Source organism: Euleptes europaea, chromosome 2 (assembly GCF_029931775.1).
Source record: "Euleptes europaea isolate rEulEur1 chromosome 2, rEulEur1.hap1, whole genome shotgun sequence".
Lineage (NCBI taxonomy): Eukaryota > Metazoa > Chordata > Lepidosauria > Squamata > Sphaerodactylidae > Euleptes > Euleptes europaea.
Genome location: NC_079313.1, coordinates 105,914,265 through 105,934,941, shown reverse-complemented (window position 1 = coordinate 105,934,941; position 20,677 = coordinate 105,914,265). Strand labels below are relative to the sequence as shown.

The window sequence follows — 20,677 nt, the reverse complement described above, 5'->3', positions numbered from 1 at the left end:
TTTTCCTTTTGAAAAGCAGATTCACAGAGTCTTGATTAGGATCAGGACCGCAGAATGGGTGGAGAAGATTTATGCCTTCACCCTGTGCCATTTACCCAATTTGAAATGGCTCTGTGGAGCTGGATAGATCAGTTTCATGCCCACTAAATTAAGCTGACCTTTCATAGAGAGCCATAATTATACTCTCAGTGGTTTTAAAATTGATTCCTGTTCGAAAGAGTACCATGCTTTGGCACTCTGATGAAACTACTGAAGTAACCAACCAAGCTGAACAGCATAATAATAATAATGTGTACATGTATGGGTGTGAAAGCTGGACAATGAAGAAAGCTGATAGGAAGAAAGTAGATTCCTTTGAAATGTAGTGTTGGAGGAGAGTGTTACGGATACCGTCGACTGCCAAAAAAACAAATCAGTGAATTATAGATCAAATCAAGCCTGAACTGACCCTTGAAACTAAAGTGAGTAAACTGAGGCTATCGTACTTTGGTCACATTATGAGAAGACAAGAGTCACAGGAAAAGATAATGATGCTAGGAAAAGTTGAAGTCAGCAGGAAAAGAGGAAGACCCAACAAGAGATGGATTGACTCTATAAAGGAAGCCACAGCCCTCAATTTGCAAGACCAGAACAAGGCTGTTAAAGATAGGAAGTTCTGGAGGACATTGATTCATAGGGTTGCCATGAGTCGGAAGCGACTTGACGGCACTTAATACACACATTAACCTTCTTAGATTACCACTTTGTTGTAATTGGTTAGAATCTGCATGTAGAGTTGTCAACTCCAGGTAGGGAAATTCCTGGAGATTTGTGGGTGGAGCCTGGTGGGTGTGGGGTTTAGGTAGAGGAGAGTTTCCAGCAGGGCATAATGCTATGTGGTCCACCCTTCAGAGCAGCGATTTTCACCAAAGGAACTGTGATCTGTAATTTGGAGATCAGTTGTAATTCCAGGTGATCTCCAGGTCCCACCTGGAGGTTGATAATCCCATGCAGCATGTCAGGCCTTTTTGAGTCCATAAATAAAGGCATCAAAGAGATAGTTGCCATTAAAAGAATGTTGCACAGAACTTTAGAAATCAGCATTTTCAGCCGTGTAACTAATGTTAAAACCAATATGATCTGAGTTGTATTTAATAGCTCAGTGGCAAGACTAACTAGAGGATAATTTTTATATCAGTTTTAAATTAACTGGTGTGCGCAAGCACACTCAGGCTTATCTTACCTTTAAGAGAAAGAAACTTCAAGAAGGGGGAGAGCAATTAACATATCTGCTCTGGGAGGGGACCATTATAACTTAAGAGCGCAGTCCTAAGCAGAGTTGCATGCTTTTGAGTCTATGGAACTCAGTTGGTTTAGAAAGGTGTGATTCAGTTTAGGACTACATGGTTAGAAATCTCAGCCGTATCTTATTATAGCCAACGGCGCTGTAAAAACATCAGTGACTGACCCATTTACTAGCCCCCCCTCCCCAGCTAAGCATATCTAAGACCCCGTCGTCCAGCCAAGTCCTTTGCAGGGTTCTTTAGAAAAGGAAGAAAGCCTCATGAAGATCAAACTTGACAGCAAGAGGGCTGTGAGCTGTGTTCTTGCCGTTCCCTTAACCCCCATTTCAAAGGCACATTTCCTAACATTAAAACAAGTCTTTCAATCCACTTGTACTGGCTCAGGGTCATGATGGGCGGTGGGGGGAATCCTGCAGTTATACACCTCTCAGTAATGAACAGCTACCTCTGACCAATTTTTGTGAAACTTTATCGTTTAGAGCCTAACACACATTAAAGAAAGGGCTACCGAAAGCACGGTGAGGTGATTGGATGTTGTGTGGTTTAATAATTGTGGGCGAGAAACAATTTTGCCGGTACTGGAAGATCAGCAGATTTGGGCTTTGTTGAACAACAAGTGAGTAATGAACCTTAGGGGAGGGGGGCTACGCTTGAGATGGAGGGGGGAGAGTTATTGCTGTGTCACTTGCAGGAAATGAGGGTGAAAAAAGGTGACATTGTTCGTTGGCTTGTGTGTAGAATGGTGCTTACAAACAGTGTTGTTTCTGAACTTATGGGAAGAGCAACAGTAGTTAGCAATGCCGAAGGATTTATTCTCTTGAAGTCATACCAGGCAGCAACAGCCTGGCAAGCTCTCCGAATTAGGGCAGAAGAAGAAGAGTTGGTTTTTATATGCAGACTTTCTCTACCACTTGAGGAAGAATCAAACCAGCTTACAATCACCTTCCCTTCCCCTCCCCACAACAGACACCCTGTGAGGTAGGTGGGGCTGAGAGAGTGTGACTAGCCCAAGGTCACCCAGCTGACTTTGTGTGTAGGAGTGGGGAAATTTTCTGAGGATATTTTCAGAGGATATTTTGTGAGGACGAGAGAGTCATTTTATGCAGGCTCCCCTCCCCAAACCTACAATATGTGAATTCATGAAGCTGCCTTATATTGAGTCAGACCATTAGTCCATCAAGGTCACTATTGCCTACTCTCTTGGGGGTCTCCAGGTGAGTTCTTTCAAATCACCTACTACCTGATGCTTTTAACTGGAGATGCCGGGGACTGAACCTGAGACTTTCTGCTTGCAAAGCAGATGCTCCATCACTGACTCAGGGCCCTTCCCCATGCACACTTCTAGTAACTGAGTTGAAATGTACTCTACACGCTTGGCTGTGAATTGTGCTCTGCGAGATGCCTTTCTTCTCTGGATCTCAGTATGGTTGCAAGAGGTTTTCCGCTGAATGGCTGTGATGCCAAATGCAACCTTTCAAGTCAAATCAGAAACTTCTGCTGGTTCAGAATGCTTCCGCCTGTCTTTTAATGGGTGCAACTAGACATGAGCATAATTTGTAGTAATTAGACCATATTGCAGTGTGTTTGCAGGCCCAGAACCGGTTTTAAACTATCAAGCTCTTCATGATCAAGAACCTACATACTTGAAAGATGGCCTCTCCTTGTATCAAACTGGGTGCCCCTTGTGATCAGGTGGTCCTCACTGTGAGAAGCTAGAAAAGAAGCAGCAGAAAACGGATTTTGTGAGAGTGCCTCCCCCCCACATTCTCGAAGCTGGTGTGTGACTGATCAAAGAAGCAAACCCAGAGAGAACTTGTAAGAAGAAGAAGAAGAAGAGTTAGTTTTATACCCTCCTTTTTCTCTATCTTAAGCGGCTTACAATCACAATCTCTTCCTCTCCCCACAACAAGTACCTTGCAAGCGTACTGTATGTTTTAGCCCTAAGATTTGATCCCATTGATCATTTCTGCAAATGGAATGGAACCTCCCTGTTTCCCCACCCATCCACTGAAGTCCATTGATCTCCCCCCAATGGGGGACTGCCCTTCAGTGGCTGATCTAATTCCTTCAAGGTCGGGGACAGAGGGTGACATTTGTTTGGAGAGTCTTGATGCGGCACCCTTTGGTGTCAGAGTCCCTCAGGGAGCAATCCTCTCCCCACTGCTTTTCAACATCTGTATGCGTCCCCTCGCCCAGCTTGTCAGGAGCTTCGGGCTGGGCTGCCATCAGTACCCTTATGACACCCAACTGTATCTGCTGATGGACTGTCTTCCGGACACTATCCCAGAACAGCTGGCCAGGTGTCTGGAGGTTGTGGCTGGATGGTTGAAACACAGCTGCCTGAAATTGAACCCTTCAAAGACAGAGGTCCTGTGGCTGGGCCAGGAAGGTTCTGGTTGGGGAATTCAGTTCCCCTTTATTGATGGGAAACAGCTGACTCCAGCTTCCTCCATCAAGAATCTGGGGGTGACACTGGATGCCTCCCTGTCATTGAAGCCCCAGGTCACGAATACGGCTCAGTTGGCATTTTTCCATCTCTGCCAAGCTCGGCAGCTGATCCCGTATCTGTCCCTTACCGACCTAGCCACAGGGATCCATACAGCAGTCACCGCTAGACTGGTCTACTGCAACTCACTCTACACAGGGCTACCCTTGAGGCTGCTCCAGAAACTTCAACTGGTCCAGAATGTGTTGGCGTGGGTCCTTACCAGGATCCCTTTGAGAGCACCAACTTGTGCTCTGCCAGCTGTACTGGCTCAAGATTAAATACTGGATCAGGCTCAAGGTTCTGGTACTCACCTTCAAAGCCCTAAACCTGGGGTGTCAAACATAAGGCCTGTGGGCTGGAGCTTGCCCCTTGAGAGCTCTTATCTGGCCCGTGAGCCAGCTAAGCCAACCCCCCCCCCCCTCGATCTGGGGTTGCGTGTTTTTTTTAGGGTCGCCAGCTGAGGTAGCCACACACCCCACGCTCCCAATATTGGCTGGTGAGGCATGGCCCGGCCCAACCAAGTGACATTTATGTCATATCCGGCCCTTGTAACAAATGAGTTCGACACCTGTGCCCTAAATGGTTTGTGACTAGCATATCTCCGGGACCGTCTCTCCTGTTACACCCCCAGAGGGCGCTCCACTCAACTGAGAACAGCTGGCTGGTGGTCCCTGGACCTAGAACCATCCAGCTGTCCTTGACTAGGGCCAGGGCCTTTTTGGCTCTGGCCCCAGCCTGGTGGAACTCTCTGCCTAATGAAACCAGTGACCTGCGGGACCTAACTCAGTTCTGCAGGGCATGTAAGACAGAGATGTTCCACCAGGCATATGGTTGAAGGCAGTGACGGTACATTGTTTGGCTGGCTTCCCTGCCCCTCTCCCCTTTTTCCATTTTCCTTCCCCTACCTACCTTTCCTATCTTTTCCTCCCTGTTCTGTTCCTCCTCCATCCCCGCCATCGGTGTCTTCCTGGCTTACACTGGTTGGGCCTTGGAGGTGACTGACCTGATTAATACCTTGGCGAACCTCCTTGGCAAGGACATATCATAGGCGTTGGCTATTGAGACAGGGCACCATCCTTGTTAAATTGGGGTTTTAAGTTTATATTGTATGTTTTAAATGCTGCCATATTTATGTGTTTTATGCTTATTGCATTATCTATTGGAAGCCTCCCTGAGCCCAGCCGTGCTGGGGAGGGCAGGATATAATTTTACTAATAACGAAAGAAATAGATGCTTCTCCTGGGAGACAGGGAACCCCCAAGGAAAGTACGAGGGGCAAATCTGAGGTCTGCAACAGGAGGGGATAATCAGCAAAAATCATATCCCTTATATTAACAGTAAGTATTGATTGGATCCAACACCCCCCTCCATCCACTGTTCAAGTGGGCATGTGTTTTATCCCCTCGATTCAGTACAGCCCACACCCATAGCTTGTTGTAGGGGAGATCTAGTCATGTGTATGGGGCATGCAAGGCCAGGTAATGTGTCATAAGGCATGTTTGCAGTTGTGTATCCCTCAACATCTTGAAAGCAAAGCATTAAGAAATAAATGCACAAGAAAGGAAACCCACTGGGAATGTTTTCCTTTAAAACCCAGGAAAAAAATCTCCAGAGGGTGAAAAATGCACATTTCTTTATTTAGATTAAATCTGGCTAATGGACTCTTAGAGAATGAAGCACAATATTTTCGTGCTAAGATAGCATCTTTGGCTGACAACATCTGTCTCCCACAGGCACCCATTACCTAACACTGGTAAGATGAGAGCAGGTTTGTTTTCCTGCCGCAACATTAGAGGTGGTATAGAGGTGTTTGTTCTGGTGGAAGGCTCTTTCCATAGTCTCTGTGTATTCTGTCAGAGGAAGCGAGTCAGAAATTATTTAATGTCAGGAGTTTTGAAGTTTGATCAGCCTAGCAAAGATTTCGACATCCAAAAGTGAGATAAAAGATGCCCAGATTCCCTGGGCTTAGTCTAGAAAAAAAAGGTCAAGGTCCCCTGTGCAAGCACCGGGTCATTCCTGACCCATGGAGTGACATCACATCCCGACGTTTCCTAGGCAGACTATGTTTATGGGGTGGTTTGCCAGTGCCTTCTCCAGTCATCTTCCCTTTACCCCCAGCAAGCTGGGTACTCATTTTACCGACCTCACAAGGATGGAAGGCTGAGTCAACCTTGAGCCGGCTACCTGAAACCGACTTCTGTCGGGATCAAACTCAGGTCGTGAGCAAAGCTTCGACTGCAGTACTGCAGCTTAACACTCTGCACCTCGGGGAACAGCCCTGTAAAACCTGCATGTGCTAAGGCAGATAGATTCTTCCAGCCAGACACTGTGGCCCCTTAGAGGTTCAATCAATGTACTAGTTTTTATTTCCTGCCGAGAATGGCAAAAACAAGGTAGCTGTCAAGTACCTGAAGCTGTTTAGTCTGAAGAGGAGAAGACTGAGAGGGGATATGAGAACCATCTTCAAGTACTTGAAGGGCTGTTGCATAGAGGATGGTGCTGAGTTGTTTTCTGTTTCCCCAGAAGGTCGGACCAGAACCAACAGGTTGAAATTAAATCAAAAGAGTTTCTGTCTAGACATTAGAAATAATTTTCTAACAGAGCGGTTCCTCAGTGGAACAGACTTCCTCGGGAGGTGTTAAGTGCTCCTTCTCTGGAGGTTTTAAGCAGAGGCTAGATGGCCATCTGTCAGCAATGCTGATTCTATGACCATAGGCAGATGATGAGAGGGAGGGCATCTTGGCCATCTTCTGGGCATGGAGTAGGGGTCACTGGGTGTGTGTGTGTGTGGGAGGTAGTTGTGAATTTCCTGAATTGTGCAGGGGGTTGGACTAGATGACCCTGGTGGTCCTTTCCAACTCTATGATTCTAACTGGTAGGAGCCAGACACAGTACATTGTTGGTGTGCTGCATCCAGCTTAGAGGACTGCAACTCTTCAGGCAGATAGATGGGTGGAGATACATGTTTGTCCACAGGTTAATATATAATCATTCTGGGCTTGGCCTGAGATAATACCTACCCTTCAGAATGCCCCAAAGTGCTGACGGAGGCTGCAACTGCTGTGCCTGCTGGCCACGTCATCTCCCAGTCCTGCTGCCCACCTTAAAATCTCACTGGGTGCAGAACATCATGTCATCTTGCAACATGGCAGATAAGGCTAGGGGAACTAATGGGAGGGACTAATGTATAAGGACCTGACCTGGATGTCCCAGGCTAGCCTGATCTCGTCAGATCTCAGAGGCTAAGCAGGGTCAGCCCTGGTTAGTATTTGGATGGGAGACCACCAAGGAATACCAGGGTTGCTGTGCAGAGGAAGGCACTGGCAAACCACCTCTGTTAAGTCTCTTGCCATGAAAACCCCAAAAGGGGTCGCCATAAGTCGGCTGCGACTTGATGGCACTTTATACACACACACACACACACACACACAATGAATAAGGAAGGTGGTGGTGGGGAAATCACCATGGTACTTCCTCTGTGCCTTTGAGCAGTGGCGGAGGCCAGAGGCCAGCAGTGGGAAGTTGCCCACTTTGGTGGGCAACTTTACATCCATATATCTGACAGACCACCTCTCTCCATATGTTCCCATGTTCTAGTTGTGATCCTCACAATAGTTGTTTTGAGCCGTCTCCTTGCTTTGTGCGGCACATGTTGCTTCTTCCCATTCATGAGTCTTTTCCATCATTGTCTCTGATCTATGGAATAGGCTTGCAGAGACAATGTTCAAGGCACCTTCATTGCCACCCTCTCATAGCTGGAAACCACACTGGGTATAGTCTCTCAACCTTGAGTGTTCAGAATTTTTATTGTTTTTAGAGGGATATGGTGCTTTCTGGGAGGGAAGGCATCAAGGTATAGGCTGATCTTGTCATATCTCAGTAGCTAAGCAGGGTCAGTACCACCAAGGAAGGCTCTGCAGATGAAGGCCATGGCAAACCACCTCTGCTTCTTACTTCCCTTGAAAGCCCCTTGCTGGGATCGCCATAAATCGGCACTTTACACACACACACCTGGTGCTTTTTCACTCAGATGGCCTGGAGAAATAATATCCACAGTGCTCATGACAATGTATGCAGGGTCATTCACAACTCTAGTGCTATCTAGAGAAAGTATTGCATTTGCCTAGGTACAGAAATTGGAATGTTGAATGCATATTGGCTCACATCTTCTTTGATTGTGTGGCGGTGACCCCTTTGAGAGATTTCTAGATTCAGCCAGTGATTGCTTCTGATTCTTCCCAGCTTTTTTGTTAGCGGATATAGATTTTGGTATAATTGCTGGCTGTGGCAAAATCTTTGTCTGCAGTGGCTTCAACCTGAGGGTGGAATTAGAGGGTGGCATTAGTGCGATTTATGTTGTGCAAGACCATTGGGTCATCAGATTATTTGAAAATGAAGGGATTAGAGTGCATGGAGAATGCAGTATCTTCATGACTGAGCTGCTGCATTGAAATGAGAATCCTCAGCAACAAATGGTAACAACTACAGATTTATTTCCATGCAAGGAGTTTACATTAATCATAGACAAACCAAACAAGCAGCTTGGCTTCTGGCTCATTATCCTTCCTGTGCAGACTGCAGCTCTGGCAAGGCATGTGATCTAGCCTCTCTTAGCAGTTAAGAATAAAACTTTCATTATTATTCATTTTTTTTGGTCCAAGGATCAAGCTGGGATACGTGGCAGTGACCCTAATGGCATCCATACACACCTGTTCCTGTGTTGCTAACTGCTGCCATGCCCACTACCCCATCCCACTCCTCCTCTTTTCCCTGATAACTTGGTCAAAGGTGCAGACGCAGTGACAATTGCACCACCCCTTCCCTCCTTTCTCATTCATAAGAAACATAAGAAAAGCTATGCTGGATCAGACCAAGGTCCATCAAGTCCAGCAGTCTGTTCACACAGTGGCCAACCAGGTGCCTCCAGGAAGCCCACAAACAAGACAGATGCAGCAGCACCATCCTGCCTGAGTTCCACAGCACCTAATATATTTGGCATGCTCCTCTGATCCTGGAGAGAATAGGTATACATCATGACCAGTATTCATTTTGACTAGTATCCATGGATAGTCCTATCCTCCACTCCCCTCTTAAAGCCTTCCAAGTTGGCAGCCATCACCACATCCTGGGGCAGGGAGTTCCACAATTTAACTATGCCTTGTGTGAAGAAATACTTCCTTTTATCAGTTTTGAATCTCTCACCCTCCAGCTTCAGCAGATGACCCCACAGTTCTAGCATTATGAGAGAGGGAGAAAAACTTCTCCCTGTCCACTCTCTCCATATCATGCATAATGTTATAGACCTCTATCATGTCTCCCCTTAACCGCCTTCTTTCCAAGCTAAACAGCCCGAAGTGTTTCAACCACTCCTCATAGGGCAATTGCTCTAGCCCCCTGATCATTTTGGTTGCCCTTTTCTGCACCTTCTCAAGCTCTGCAATATCCTTTTTTAGGTGTGGTGACCAGAACTGCACACAGTATTCCAAGTGTGGCCTCACCATAGATTTGTACAAGGGCAGTATGAGCTGCGCTATAATGCTACCGCGTAGTTCTGCAGCGAAATGAAACGAAAGCCCTTCAGAGGGCTAAAAAGGGGGAAATGACGGTGGCATTTTGAAAGTGGGGCTTAGCTTCACATTCACCCCTTCCCCATAGTGGTGACAGAGGGAGCGCCGACACAGACGCTGCCCTTCAGCCACTCTGAGCTGGGGAAGACAAGATTGCTGGAGGGGAACTCTGCAAGTCATGATCAGAATCGGCACAGTGTCACACAGACGTTGCCCTTTCACCTGGGAGCTTCCTGCCTTCCATGTGGGAGGAAACACCCACGTGGAAGCAGCCACGGCGAGCTTTACAGGGGAGTGAGAGTGTGAAGCCAGGTTTCTCCGCTACATCCCCCCTGCTTTCTTGTTTCACCCTTGAAGAGCACACAACCTGTAGACTGGCTCCTGAGCCAAGTGTGAAGTTACATCCTCATTTAGACCTGAACGCAATGGCGTAGTCTGCCAGGCAGACGCCGCAGCAAACCTCTGAGGCTCCTGAACGAAGTACACTTGCAAAGCAGCTTGAAGCTTTGCCCACTGTAACATGGCAGTATTTGGGTCAGCTTTTAGAATGTGGATATGTTATCTTCTCACTGCATCTGAAGCCAACCAAGAGTGTTCTGACTATCAGCTCATGCCAGTAAATGGGGAGAGGTGGTTTCCTTCGCCCGTGTGTTTTGAAGATGAGCAAAGGGAGGGAGCAGGGAGAGCCAGCAGCAAATTATTTTTCAATTCCTGTGTCTAACAATTCACATTCTTCAGACTGCCACAGAAGGGATCATTATAGATTACCGCATATCATACACTAGGCATAGAGCTGGATTCTTCAATTACCTAATTCCCCCAGAAAATTGGCTTCCTCTGTTGAATACTTTCTTCCGTACTGAGGAAGGTTTATAAAGCCACTCTGGACACAACTGGTGCAAATGCAGATATTAGCATGACCTCCCAAGAGGGAAGGAGAGTTACTAATGAGAGAGAGCTTGTCTGAGCTGGATAGATTTGTCAAGGGCGGCACAGAGTGATGAATTGGAGTCTAGTATCATCTTAAGGCCCTCCTGTGGTATGGGTACTTTAATTATTAGGTTGGATTTTTGCTCTCCCTCTTTCTCTCTGCATTAAAAACTGGCATAGCTGAAAGTGGGATATCTGACAAAGCTATGAAAATATTAGTTTGAAGGAAGCCCTTTCTTTCATTGTTGTTGTTTAATGGGTCATCAGATATAGGATCAGGAACCAATCGTCTCCCAGGTTCATCTGGGTTATACATGTCAGTCAGTCGTATTATATTGCTTAAGCAAGCAGGCCATTACAATGATATACCATGAACAAAGTGAACAAGACGGAATTAAGTATACCCACGTAAATGTGTTCATATGCATGTTGCATGTTTATCTACTGATGTACCATTCTGTGCATTTATCTATAACGTGATGATTTAAGGTGCCACGGGACTCCTTTTTTTTATCATTGTCAGGGAGCCATAGGCACAGTGTCAAAGTGCACAGCACTACCTTGCACTGCCAGGTTGACAAGAAGCACCACTATCACAACCAGATTCACCCCCCACATTGTGCCAACTTTACTTTTTCAGGTAGAGTCTGATGAATTTTCCAAAGCAAATTGGAAACCAACAGGATCACGTTGTGTGTGTGTCTCTCTCTAATATTTCTGGCTCTACACACGTTCCCACACTTTGGAACCAAGCCATGCCCAAACCTCGAAGCTGTCTCTAATTGGTGATAGCCCAGTTACCAGGCATAGATATTGGCCCAACCAACTTAGGCTGTCATTCTGTATGCAAATAGGAACTTCATAAAGGGAGAAAAAAACCATTTTTAGTGAAGGTATGTGCAAGGATTTCCCCCCTGATGATAGAACACAGGAGGAATTGTACCTAATGTTTTATTCTGGTTTGTTTTTTAGGCTAAACCCACGTTGTTTAAAGCTGTTGAAAATTTAAAGACATGAGAGTAACGGTAATGTAGTGAGGATGCCATTTGGCTTTTCTCTGCAATTTTCTTTATGAAGTTAGAGGATGCATTTTTTAGGCTTTTCGTGTGGCTAAAGCTCCGTGGTGGGCTTGCCAATAGGGACAACTCTCTGAATTTTTGAAAGAAATCCTCCACCCTGCTAGATTTTTTCCTCACAAGCCAACTGGTGTTCATGTTCTGATAAGATGAATCATTCCACAGCAGAATGCACCAGTTTAGAATGGCCCTGTTTCAAGAGGGGGAAAATGTGGAATAAGAAAACCCAGTTTTATTTGAACATAAGCCGAACATAATTTGTCAAGGGGTCGTGCAGTAGGAAGTCAGCTTTTGTGAAGTTGGGAACATGATGTTCCATGTGGAGCGAGGTTGTTTCTTTAAAATAAAATGGATGAGAACAATGAAGATTAGATGAAATAGAATGTGGGCACAAAGGTGCCATAAACTGAATCAGACCCTTGGTCCATCAAGGCCAATATTGTTCATTCAGACTAGTAGCAGCTGTCCATGGCCTCAGGTATAGGTCTTTCACAACACCTGCTACCTGAGCCTTTTGACAGGAGATGCCAGGGATTGAAATTGGGACCTTCTGTATGCCAAGCAGATGCTCTGCAATTGAGCCACAGTTCTTTCTGAGGCTTTGCTTTTCTCTGTCCTTTTCTCTTCCTTTCGCTTGCTGTTCTTTCTCCTTCCTTCTGGTTACAAAAGCTTTGTTGTGATTGCTCACAGGCTGGGGAAGGGATACTGCAATGGCAGCTTTTTTCAGTTTGACCAGTGGTCCATCTGCTCCAACATGGTGTTCACATAGTGGCCAGCCAGTTGTCCTGGAGGGCCAAAATAATTACAGTAAAGCCTGAGAAAAACCCAGCACTAAGACAAATCCTGGCACAGTGAAAATATTATGGTCCCTGTGATTCTGTCCAGCAGTTCTGTACTCAGCAGCATCAACATATGCGTGCTACAATTCAGTGGTTTTTAAATAGCATATATGGAACTCCTGGGCCCAAAGAGGCAGTCCCCTTAGAGATATCAGCATTTTTCTTTACCCATGTACTCTCCTCCATTTAAATTACCTTTCCCCTACATCTTATCACAGTATGTATGGGGCTCTAGCCCCAGTGAGAAATGAATCCCCATGTTTGCATTCCCAAGATATGGTATACCCTCACATCAAGGACTGTAAGACTTTGTTTTACATTCAGCCAATATAAGTATTGCTGTGTCTCATTCCAAAGTCTGATTCCAAAATTCCTTTGCGGATAGCAAAATCTGTGCAGTGGGTTCAGGCATGAAGGGGGAAAGAGTTTTGCACCTCTAAGAGAATCCCCAAGCATGCAGAAAAATACAACTTCCCCTCAATCTCCAAATTTGAGCCACCCCTAAAAAGGGGGCCTTCTGCAACATGCACATGCATCTGGGATGTGTTGCAAGACCAATAAGATTGCAAAGATGATGCTTGGGTTCTCTTGGCATGTGCAGCTCATATTGTGGCAGGTGATCTCACCATACAGTATGATGCCTTTGGCCAGGGATCAAACATCTGGTACTCTCAATTCTTGGGCAAAGGGACTATGCTCTGCATAAAGGCCCCATGGCACAGTAGGACTTGTACACCATATTTTCTGGCCAGGTTGCTGTAGCAATCCAAAATGGCATCTAGAGTCTCACAAGTTGACCGTGCAAGACTTTGAGTACCATTTTGGGTTGCCGTAACTAAATATACCAAAGGGGATGGAAGAAGGAGGGAAGGGAGACACCAAGGGGGGAGGAAAAAGGGAGATGGGGGACGAGATGCAGACCCATTGTTTATACTGTTTTTGTGTTTTACTTCCTACATGTTCATATACAAAAGAGATACTGATCCCCAATATTATTCTGGATACAACTGACATATGTTTTCCTCCTTTTCAGATTTTTCGACGAGCCGACAAGAATGGTGAGCAACCTGCTTGATTTCTTGTTACTCTTTCTTATGTTATTTATCAAATATGATTAAAATGTATACAGGGGCTTGAGGTGGGCAACAATATACTTAGTAGAGCATTAAAGCCTCAGAAGTATTCTGGCTAAAAACAGAACAGCAAATAATATTTCCCAAACTTTTCTCTGCAACTACGAGGGCTAAAAACTTCCTCCTAGATGAAAGCCAAGCCTGCTGGGCTTCCAAATTTCTCATCAGATGATGAATTCTTTGCATCGTGGGGGTGCGTGGTGTGCCCAGGCTGTTCTGTAACATTGCTGACCCATGCTTTAGCCCGTGAATCATTTTAAATCCCGCATAACTCTCTTCATTGCTGTCCGTCTCTATGACAACTGCTGTCTGTCATTTCCCATTTTCACAAGGATCCGTGCCCTTGCTCTGCCCATCATGCAAGCTCACGTGTCAGCCTTTTATTCTGTTCATGTCAGCTTCACCTCCAAATGCCCACCCTTCACTGCTATTTTGGCATCTGCTCTAACCTCTATACCCCCTGTGGCTATTGTGTTCATACTCCTGTCACTCTTCAGAAACCGGTCTGCTTTTTTGTGATGACATTTCTGGTTTGATGCACTCTCGGCTGATGTTAAAATCCCACTCTGTTCCACATTTTGCGTCCTTTGCAATCTTCACAGTTGTTGTGCTGGTTGTTTTTAATTCCCATTTTACAGATGCCAAAGTGAGGCTACTCCATATTGACTTAGCCCCGTTGTCTCTCTGGCTGGATTTTAGCCCAGCTTTTCTGGGTGCAAGTGTCATAGAGGAGGGAGTGACTTGCAGACATGTAACGCTAGTGCGTCTGCAGATGAGCCACTAGCAACTGGTAGAGGTGACCAATGCTGTTGGCTCCTATCAGTGCTGTTTAAGTCCTCTGTGCAAACTCAGAATCCCTTCATTTCAGCACCTGCACCCCCATCTAAGTTGCCACTCGGTAATGGTAGCCAGTAAATGTGCAGCCCCCCTGCCCCCTAGGGGATGTTTAATGTTGTAACAAGGGTAATAGATGAGCTAAGAACTCATGGATCTAATCTACAGCTCTGCACTCTTTCAGAATTGCTAAGGTTGTGACTCGACGGCACTTTCCACCATCATCACCAAGGCTGTACAACAGAGATCCATGAGCTCTTGGCTCCTGTGCTATGCCTTATTTTCTGAGTGTAGAGCATTTGGCATTAGACAGTGTGCAGCATATTTTGGCTCATGTTGGTCCCTCCCTGCCATGGTTTAATTACTCTTCTCCTGTGATTCAAATGCAGATGATGGGAAGCTGTCATTTGAAGAGTTTAAGAATTGTTGTGGTGACGGTATCCTGAGTTCTGAAGAACTGTGGGAGGTATTCAGCGGCATTGACAGGCGTCATTCAGAGTAAGTGCTAGTCTGTTACAGATGAGGTGAATTAAAATTTAATTCCTGCCTTTCTCCCCACCCCCCCATTATTTGGGAGACTGGAGCACAGAACGGCCCCAGAATAAGTGGGCGTCCTACATTCATACTGAAGAAGAAGAATTTGTTTTTATGTCACCATTTTCTCTACCTTTAAGGAGTGTCAAATTGGCTTACAATCACCTTCCCTTCCTCTCCGCACAACAGACACCTTGTGAAGTAGGTGAGGCTGAGAGAGTTCGGAGAGAACAGTGACTAGCCCAAGGTTACCTAGCAGACTTCATGTGTGGGAGTGGGGAAACCTGGTTAATCAGATAAAAGTCCACTGTAGAGTTGTTGAAAAGAAAATTCGGTAAAATTCAGATCCGGCAAAATTTGGCCCGTTTTGATTCGGGAAATGCCAAAGTCCGAGCTCCCCCGATTCGAATCCGTGGAATTCGGAGCCAAGTTCCGAGTTCGAGGAAAAATTCGGCCGAATAAAGCCATTAAAAACATATTCGCGCCTTTCAGCGGCTCCGGGGGGGGCATTTTTGGAGGTAAAGGTCCCAAAATTTCAGCGTAGTTTGAAGGGGCCCTTCTTGCAAGAACCCCCATGTTTTGTAAAGATTGGGTCAGGGGGTCCCGAGATATGGGGCCAGGAAGGGGTCCCCCCCAAATCACCCACAGGAATAAAGGCATTAAAAACACATTCGCGCCTTTCCACGGTTCTGGGGGGGCATGTTTGGAGGTAGAGGTCCCAAAATCTCAGCGTACCTTGAGGAGACCCTTCTTGCAAGAACCCCCAAGTTTTGTAAAGATTGGGTCAGGGGGTCCCGAGATATGGGGCCCAGAAGGGGTCCCCCCAAAAATTGCCCACAGGAATAAAGGCATTAAAAACACATTCGCACCTTTCCGCGGCTCTGGGGGGCATGTTTGGAGGTAGATGTCCCAAAATCTCAGCGTACCTTGAGGAGACCCTTTTTGCAAGATCCCCCAAGTTTTGTGAAGATTGGGTCAGGGCCCCCCAAGGTATGGGGCCCGGAAGGGGTCCCCCCATCTGCCCATTGGAATAAAGCCATTAAAAGGGATGTACTAAAACGAATGACAAGTCAGCCCATTGGAAGCAATGGGAGAGGCTGCCCAGCCCATTGAAGATAATGGGAGAGGGAAATGTCGGTTGACTTGCACTGACTCCACTGAAATACATTACAGGGGATGTACTAAAAAGAATGACAGGCTAGCCCATTCGAAACAACAGTAGTGGCTGCACAGCCCTTTGGAAACAATGGGAACCAGCCAGAGAGAGACTCACTGACCCACAGTTAACTCCACATGAAGTTAGCAACCAGTGAAAACAGTAGAAAGCACAGTCCCACACAGAGGCAATCAAGCCCACCCCCCTTTGGCTCCCCCCCACACACACAGAATCTCCCCCCCCCACATACACACACACAGGAAAAAAATTATAGAGAATTATAGAGAAAAGCCCCCAATTGGGTCTTACTGTGGATGTCTTCTCTTCTATCATGAGCAGGGACTGGGAGGACTCAGGAGTAATCCTATCCAATCAATTCGAGCAGACTCACACACACATACTCTCTGGCACGGGAGGTTTTGCCTTGGATTTGCCGCTTTCTAGATGCACATTAAGGATTGCCTGCTCCCATTCATTCCAATGGGTGGATTGGGGGGGGGGACCCCATAACTCGGGATTAATTGCCTTTTAGTCAGAACCCCGGGCCGGGGTAATGGTACGGCCCAACTGCCGAGGCAACCAGACCCCCAGGCCGAGGTAATCGTATGCCCCAACTGCCAAGGCAACCACCAGACCAGACCCCCGGGCCGGGGTAATGGTATGGCCCAACTCGAATGTGTTTTTAAAGGCTGTAATGGGCAGATGGGTGGGGGACCCCTTCCGGGAACCATAACTCGGGACCCCCTGCCCCAATTGTCACCAAACTTGGGGGTTCTTGCAAGAAGGGTCACCTCAAGCTACGCTGAAAGTTTGGGACCTCTACCTCCTAACATGCCCCCCCAGAGCCGCAGAAAGGTGTGAATGTGTTTTTAATGCCTTTATGGTTTTGCTGCTGATTCAGAGCACCCGAATTTGCTGAATTTATTCAGCGATCGCCCCAAACTCGCCAAATTCGGCTCGTTGTTTTCCCGCCTTTTTTGAATTTGGTTCCATCTGAACTAGAAACCGCCGAATCGGGGAAAATTCGGCTGTTTTTTGGTTCGGGACAAACCGAATCGTCAGCCCTAGTTTTCTAGGCAGACTTTGTTTACAGAGTGGTTTGCAATTGCCTTTCTCAGTCGTCTACACTTTACCCCCAGCAAGCTGCGTACTCATTTTACCGACCATGGAAGGATGGAAGGCTGAGTCAACCTTGAGGCCACCTGGAGACTAGCAACCCTACTCAGTAGTGGGCTAGGCAGATGTTTTCACTTTGCATCTAAGTCTGGGATTATTTTAATAAGAGAAGCAGACATCAGAGACAGGTTCCGATGATATATCCTTAGGTCTGGACATACAAGTGTTGATTTCATTTCAAAGCTATGGCTGACTGCAACTCCTGGCTGAGCATACACTCAGAGACAGACCTGAGCTGGACCTTGTCTAATGTGTGAAATTGTCTTAAGACAATTCCAGTAACAAAAGTGCAAGAGTTCCAGCATTAGAAGAGTACATGAGATTATACGTCATGTGGGACGTAGGAACATAAAAGGATAAACCATATCTGTAGAAGGCATGCTCAACTTGAAGCCTTGTATTCACTATTTCAAAGACTGGTTGGCTAAATTCTGATCCGGCGCCATGATGAGAGTTCGGAGGAGACATTATTAAAACTGCGAGACCACGTAAAGGGTTATGCAATTTGCCCGCTCAGCCACCGTAGCCGGGCAGATTGGGAACAACTTAAATTTCTTCCCGTTATATAGTTCGTCGTAAGCAGTGGCCCCGGGGGAGGCGGGCTCAGTTTCGCTCTTTCTGGCCAATAGGAGAGGCCAACGATCCTTCCTTTAGAAAGACCAACAAGCGAAGAAAAGCGGGCCTGCCGCGTTCTCGCGGACAATGTGTACGAATCAGAGTCCGCCGTTCTGCCTCTCGTTAATGATTGATGAGCAGTCTCACCCAATGACCGCTTAAGAAACCTCCGCCGGGCGTCGTGATTTGCCGAGGCCGCTTGACCGACACCCGTCATCTTCCACGGGTTCACAGGAGGATGTTTGATAGATGTCCCCGGTGTCTAATGAACTGCGAAGGGTTCAGGCCTGTAGGCCAATCCAGCGTGGGAGGGGCGGGCTCAATCGCCGCGGCCGCCAATAGCTGGCAGGCTGGCGAGCGAGCGTGGCCAACAGGGACGGGAGGCGGGGCTAGCAGGGTGCCGTTGCCATCTGGCGCAGGAGGTAACGGGTGTGAGGAGCGGGGCTGTAGTGCGCCTTCGACGCCGTCGCCATCATGAGCTATTCAGGTGAGCATCCCGCAGAGCGGGAGGGGGCGTCTCGAGAGGAGAAGGGAGGCGGGCCGCGCTCCCCCTGAGAGGGGGGAAGGCGGGGGATCGATGCGTGGATGATTGGAGGGGGGGAGGGGTAAGCAGCGGCGTTCCCGAGCCTTTCCGGCAACCGAGGCAACCACCAGACCAGACCCCCGGGCCAGGGTAATGGTACGGCCCAACTCGAATGTGTTTTTAAAGGCTGTAATGGGCAGATGGGTGGGGGACCCCTTCTGGGCCCCATAACTCGGGACCCCCTGCCCCAATAATCACCAGACCTGGGGGTTCTTGCAAGAAGGGTCACCTCAAGCTATGCTGAAAGTTTGGGACCTCTACCTCCAAACATGCCCCCCCAGAGCCGCGGAAAGGCGCGAATGTGTTTTTAATGCCTTTATGGTTATGCTGCTGATTCGGAGCCCCCGAATTTGCTGAATTTATTCAGCGATCGCCCCGAACTTGCCGAATTTGGCTTGTTGTTTTCCCGCCTTTTTAAAATTCGGTTCCATCCGAACTAGAAACAGCCGAATCGGGGAAAATTCGGCTGTTTTTCGGTTTGGGACGAACCGAATCGACAGCCCTAGTCCACTGCTCATGTGGAGGAGAGGGGAATCAGACCCAGTTCTCCAGATTAGAGTCCACGCCACTTAACCACTACAATATGCTGGTTTGTTCGTTTGTTCATTAAAAAAACCCAAATCTGCATTGTGAAATTGTCAGATATGGGATAGCATCAGATAGTAGGAAAGGATTTAAAGACAGAGGAAATTTAAAAAGCAATCTGGATGAAGTGAGCCATAATTGACATGTATTTTTGAAAACTTTGCTTGGTCACAGAAAAGGGATGTTGTGGTAAGATCAAAAGATGTCCAGGTAGCTTCAGAGCTAATCTTCGACAAACCACTTTCTCATCCTCAGTTTTTCTTTTCTGCGATATGGCCATAGTAATACTCACCTAACTCACATGGATGATGTAAAGATTTCTGCAAGATAACAAAAGTGATGTGGACATGCTTGTTTTCTTCCTTCTTTCTGTCTATTATGGTACATGGGATTTCCATTCTTTGTAGGTTGTTTTAATCCTACTCTGTTGCAGTGTATTTTGAGTTTTGAGCTATATGCTGGCTGGTGTACATAGAAGATCCTGTTCTGGTATCAGGGGAAAGATGACCTTCAGTCGACCTCTAGGTTTATAGTTCTGTGGTTTATAATGCACCCAGACTTCAGGGCAGCTTGCCTACAAGCCATACATGGCTGCTTTGTGCCAATGGGAGAGCAGAGAGAGCCGGAAGATGGCATTTGTTAGGCCTGGGAATTCAAGCTGATTTTAAAAATAGTCTGGAATCTGATCATAATTAAGATGGCTCGTTAACCTCACAGCAGTATGCCTGTGTTGCATGGATCAAAAAAAAAAATCTGCTTTGCTATTTTTGTCCATGCGCCAGTTAAAGTGGCATGACTTCTATACACAATATGCAAGCACGATTTTTGTTTTTTTGCTATTAGCAGTATCATCCGGCATCCTTCGAAGTCAATGGGGTTAGAAGGGCATAACTCCTCTTAGGATGGTACTATAAGTGATAGGGTTGGTTTGATCCATCAGCACATAACTTGGGTTAAATCACAGAATTGCACAGTAAGGAAAGTAGGCCTGTTTGCCACCAGTCTCAGATTAGGGTTGCCAGGTGCCCGGTGATGGTGGGCAAACCCCTGGTAATTTGCCCCTCTGCCTGCCAACTACCTGAGGGTTGGTGGGCAAACGTGCATTGATTCCTCCCCCCCTTGGCTGTTCTATCTGGGATCCTTCAGCTTTTCAATATCCCAATATTAACAATACCTTCCTCCAGCGATAGAGAAGGAAACATTGAACTTAACTGTGAGGATTTCTTCTTCCCAGCATATTGGAAGGTTTCCGTCCCCATCCTGGTTGGCAGCAGAGGAATCGGTTGGGGGAACACCTGTTTTTGTACAAGGTGTACCGGAATGGAGGCCTTTTTCTCACAGACAACATTTTTTAACAATTTCTGCATAGAAGTGGGGCTGTCTTCCTTGGAAGCTTGGCAAGACATGAATTAGGGTCTGTCTCCAGATGATGGAGGAAGCCTTGCAAAATTACTTTGCCCACAGAGCAAGGAGGAGGCATAACCCAATATTAAGGACACCTTCATGTCCCCTGCTGAGAAGAAACTCTCCCAGTAAGCCCAATGTTTCATTTCAGTTGATATTGTTTGACAGATTTCAATACAGATCCTCTTTTGGCAACTGATTGTGACTTCTCAAAAAGCTGCCCTTGCAAAAGCTGATTCATCTCCCTGTCAGCTCGACCTGTGCCAGAGCAGCTAGAACTGAGCACTGAATAACTTGCAAGAGCCATAGTAGCCACAGATGAAAAGAGATGTTTGTGAAATGGGTCTGAGTACTTACAAAAGAGCTGGTGTGGTGTAGTGGTTAGAGCATGGTACTAAGGCTGGGGCCTAACTATACATCGTGTGTTTTTTTTCTTGGGTATGTCCCCAGGTGCCCTGACATGGATGGCCCTGG

The 20,677-nt window shown here is 46.8% G+C and overlaps 1 protein-coding gene across 1 annotated transcript in view; it reads left to right on the top strand.

Moving 5' to 3' along the window:
- The window catches only part of NECAB3 (N-terminal EF-hand calcium binding protein 3), a 97,069-nt gene that overhangs the window by 24,728 nt on the left and 51,664 nt on the right, over positions 1-20,677 (top strand). Inside the window, exons 2-3 of the mRNA XM_056844863.1 lie at positions 13,217-13,241; positions 14,540-14,648. Coding sequence (XP_056700841.1) covers positions 13,217-13,241; positions 14,540-14,648 — 134 coding nt within the window. The remainder of the gene's footprint in view (positions 1-13,216; positions 13,242-14,539; positions 14,649-20,677) is intronic.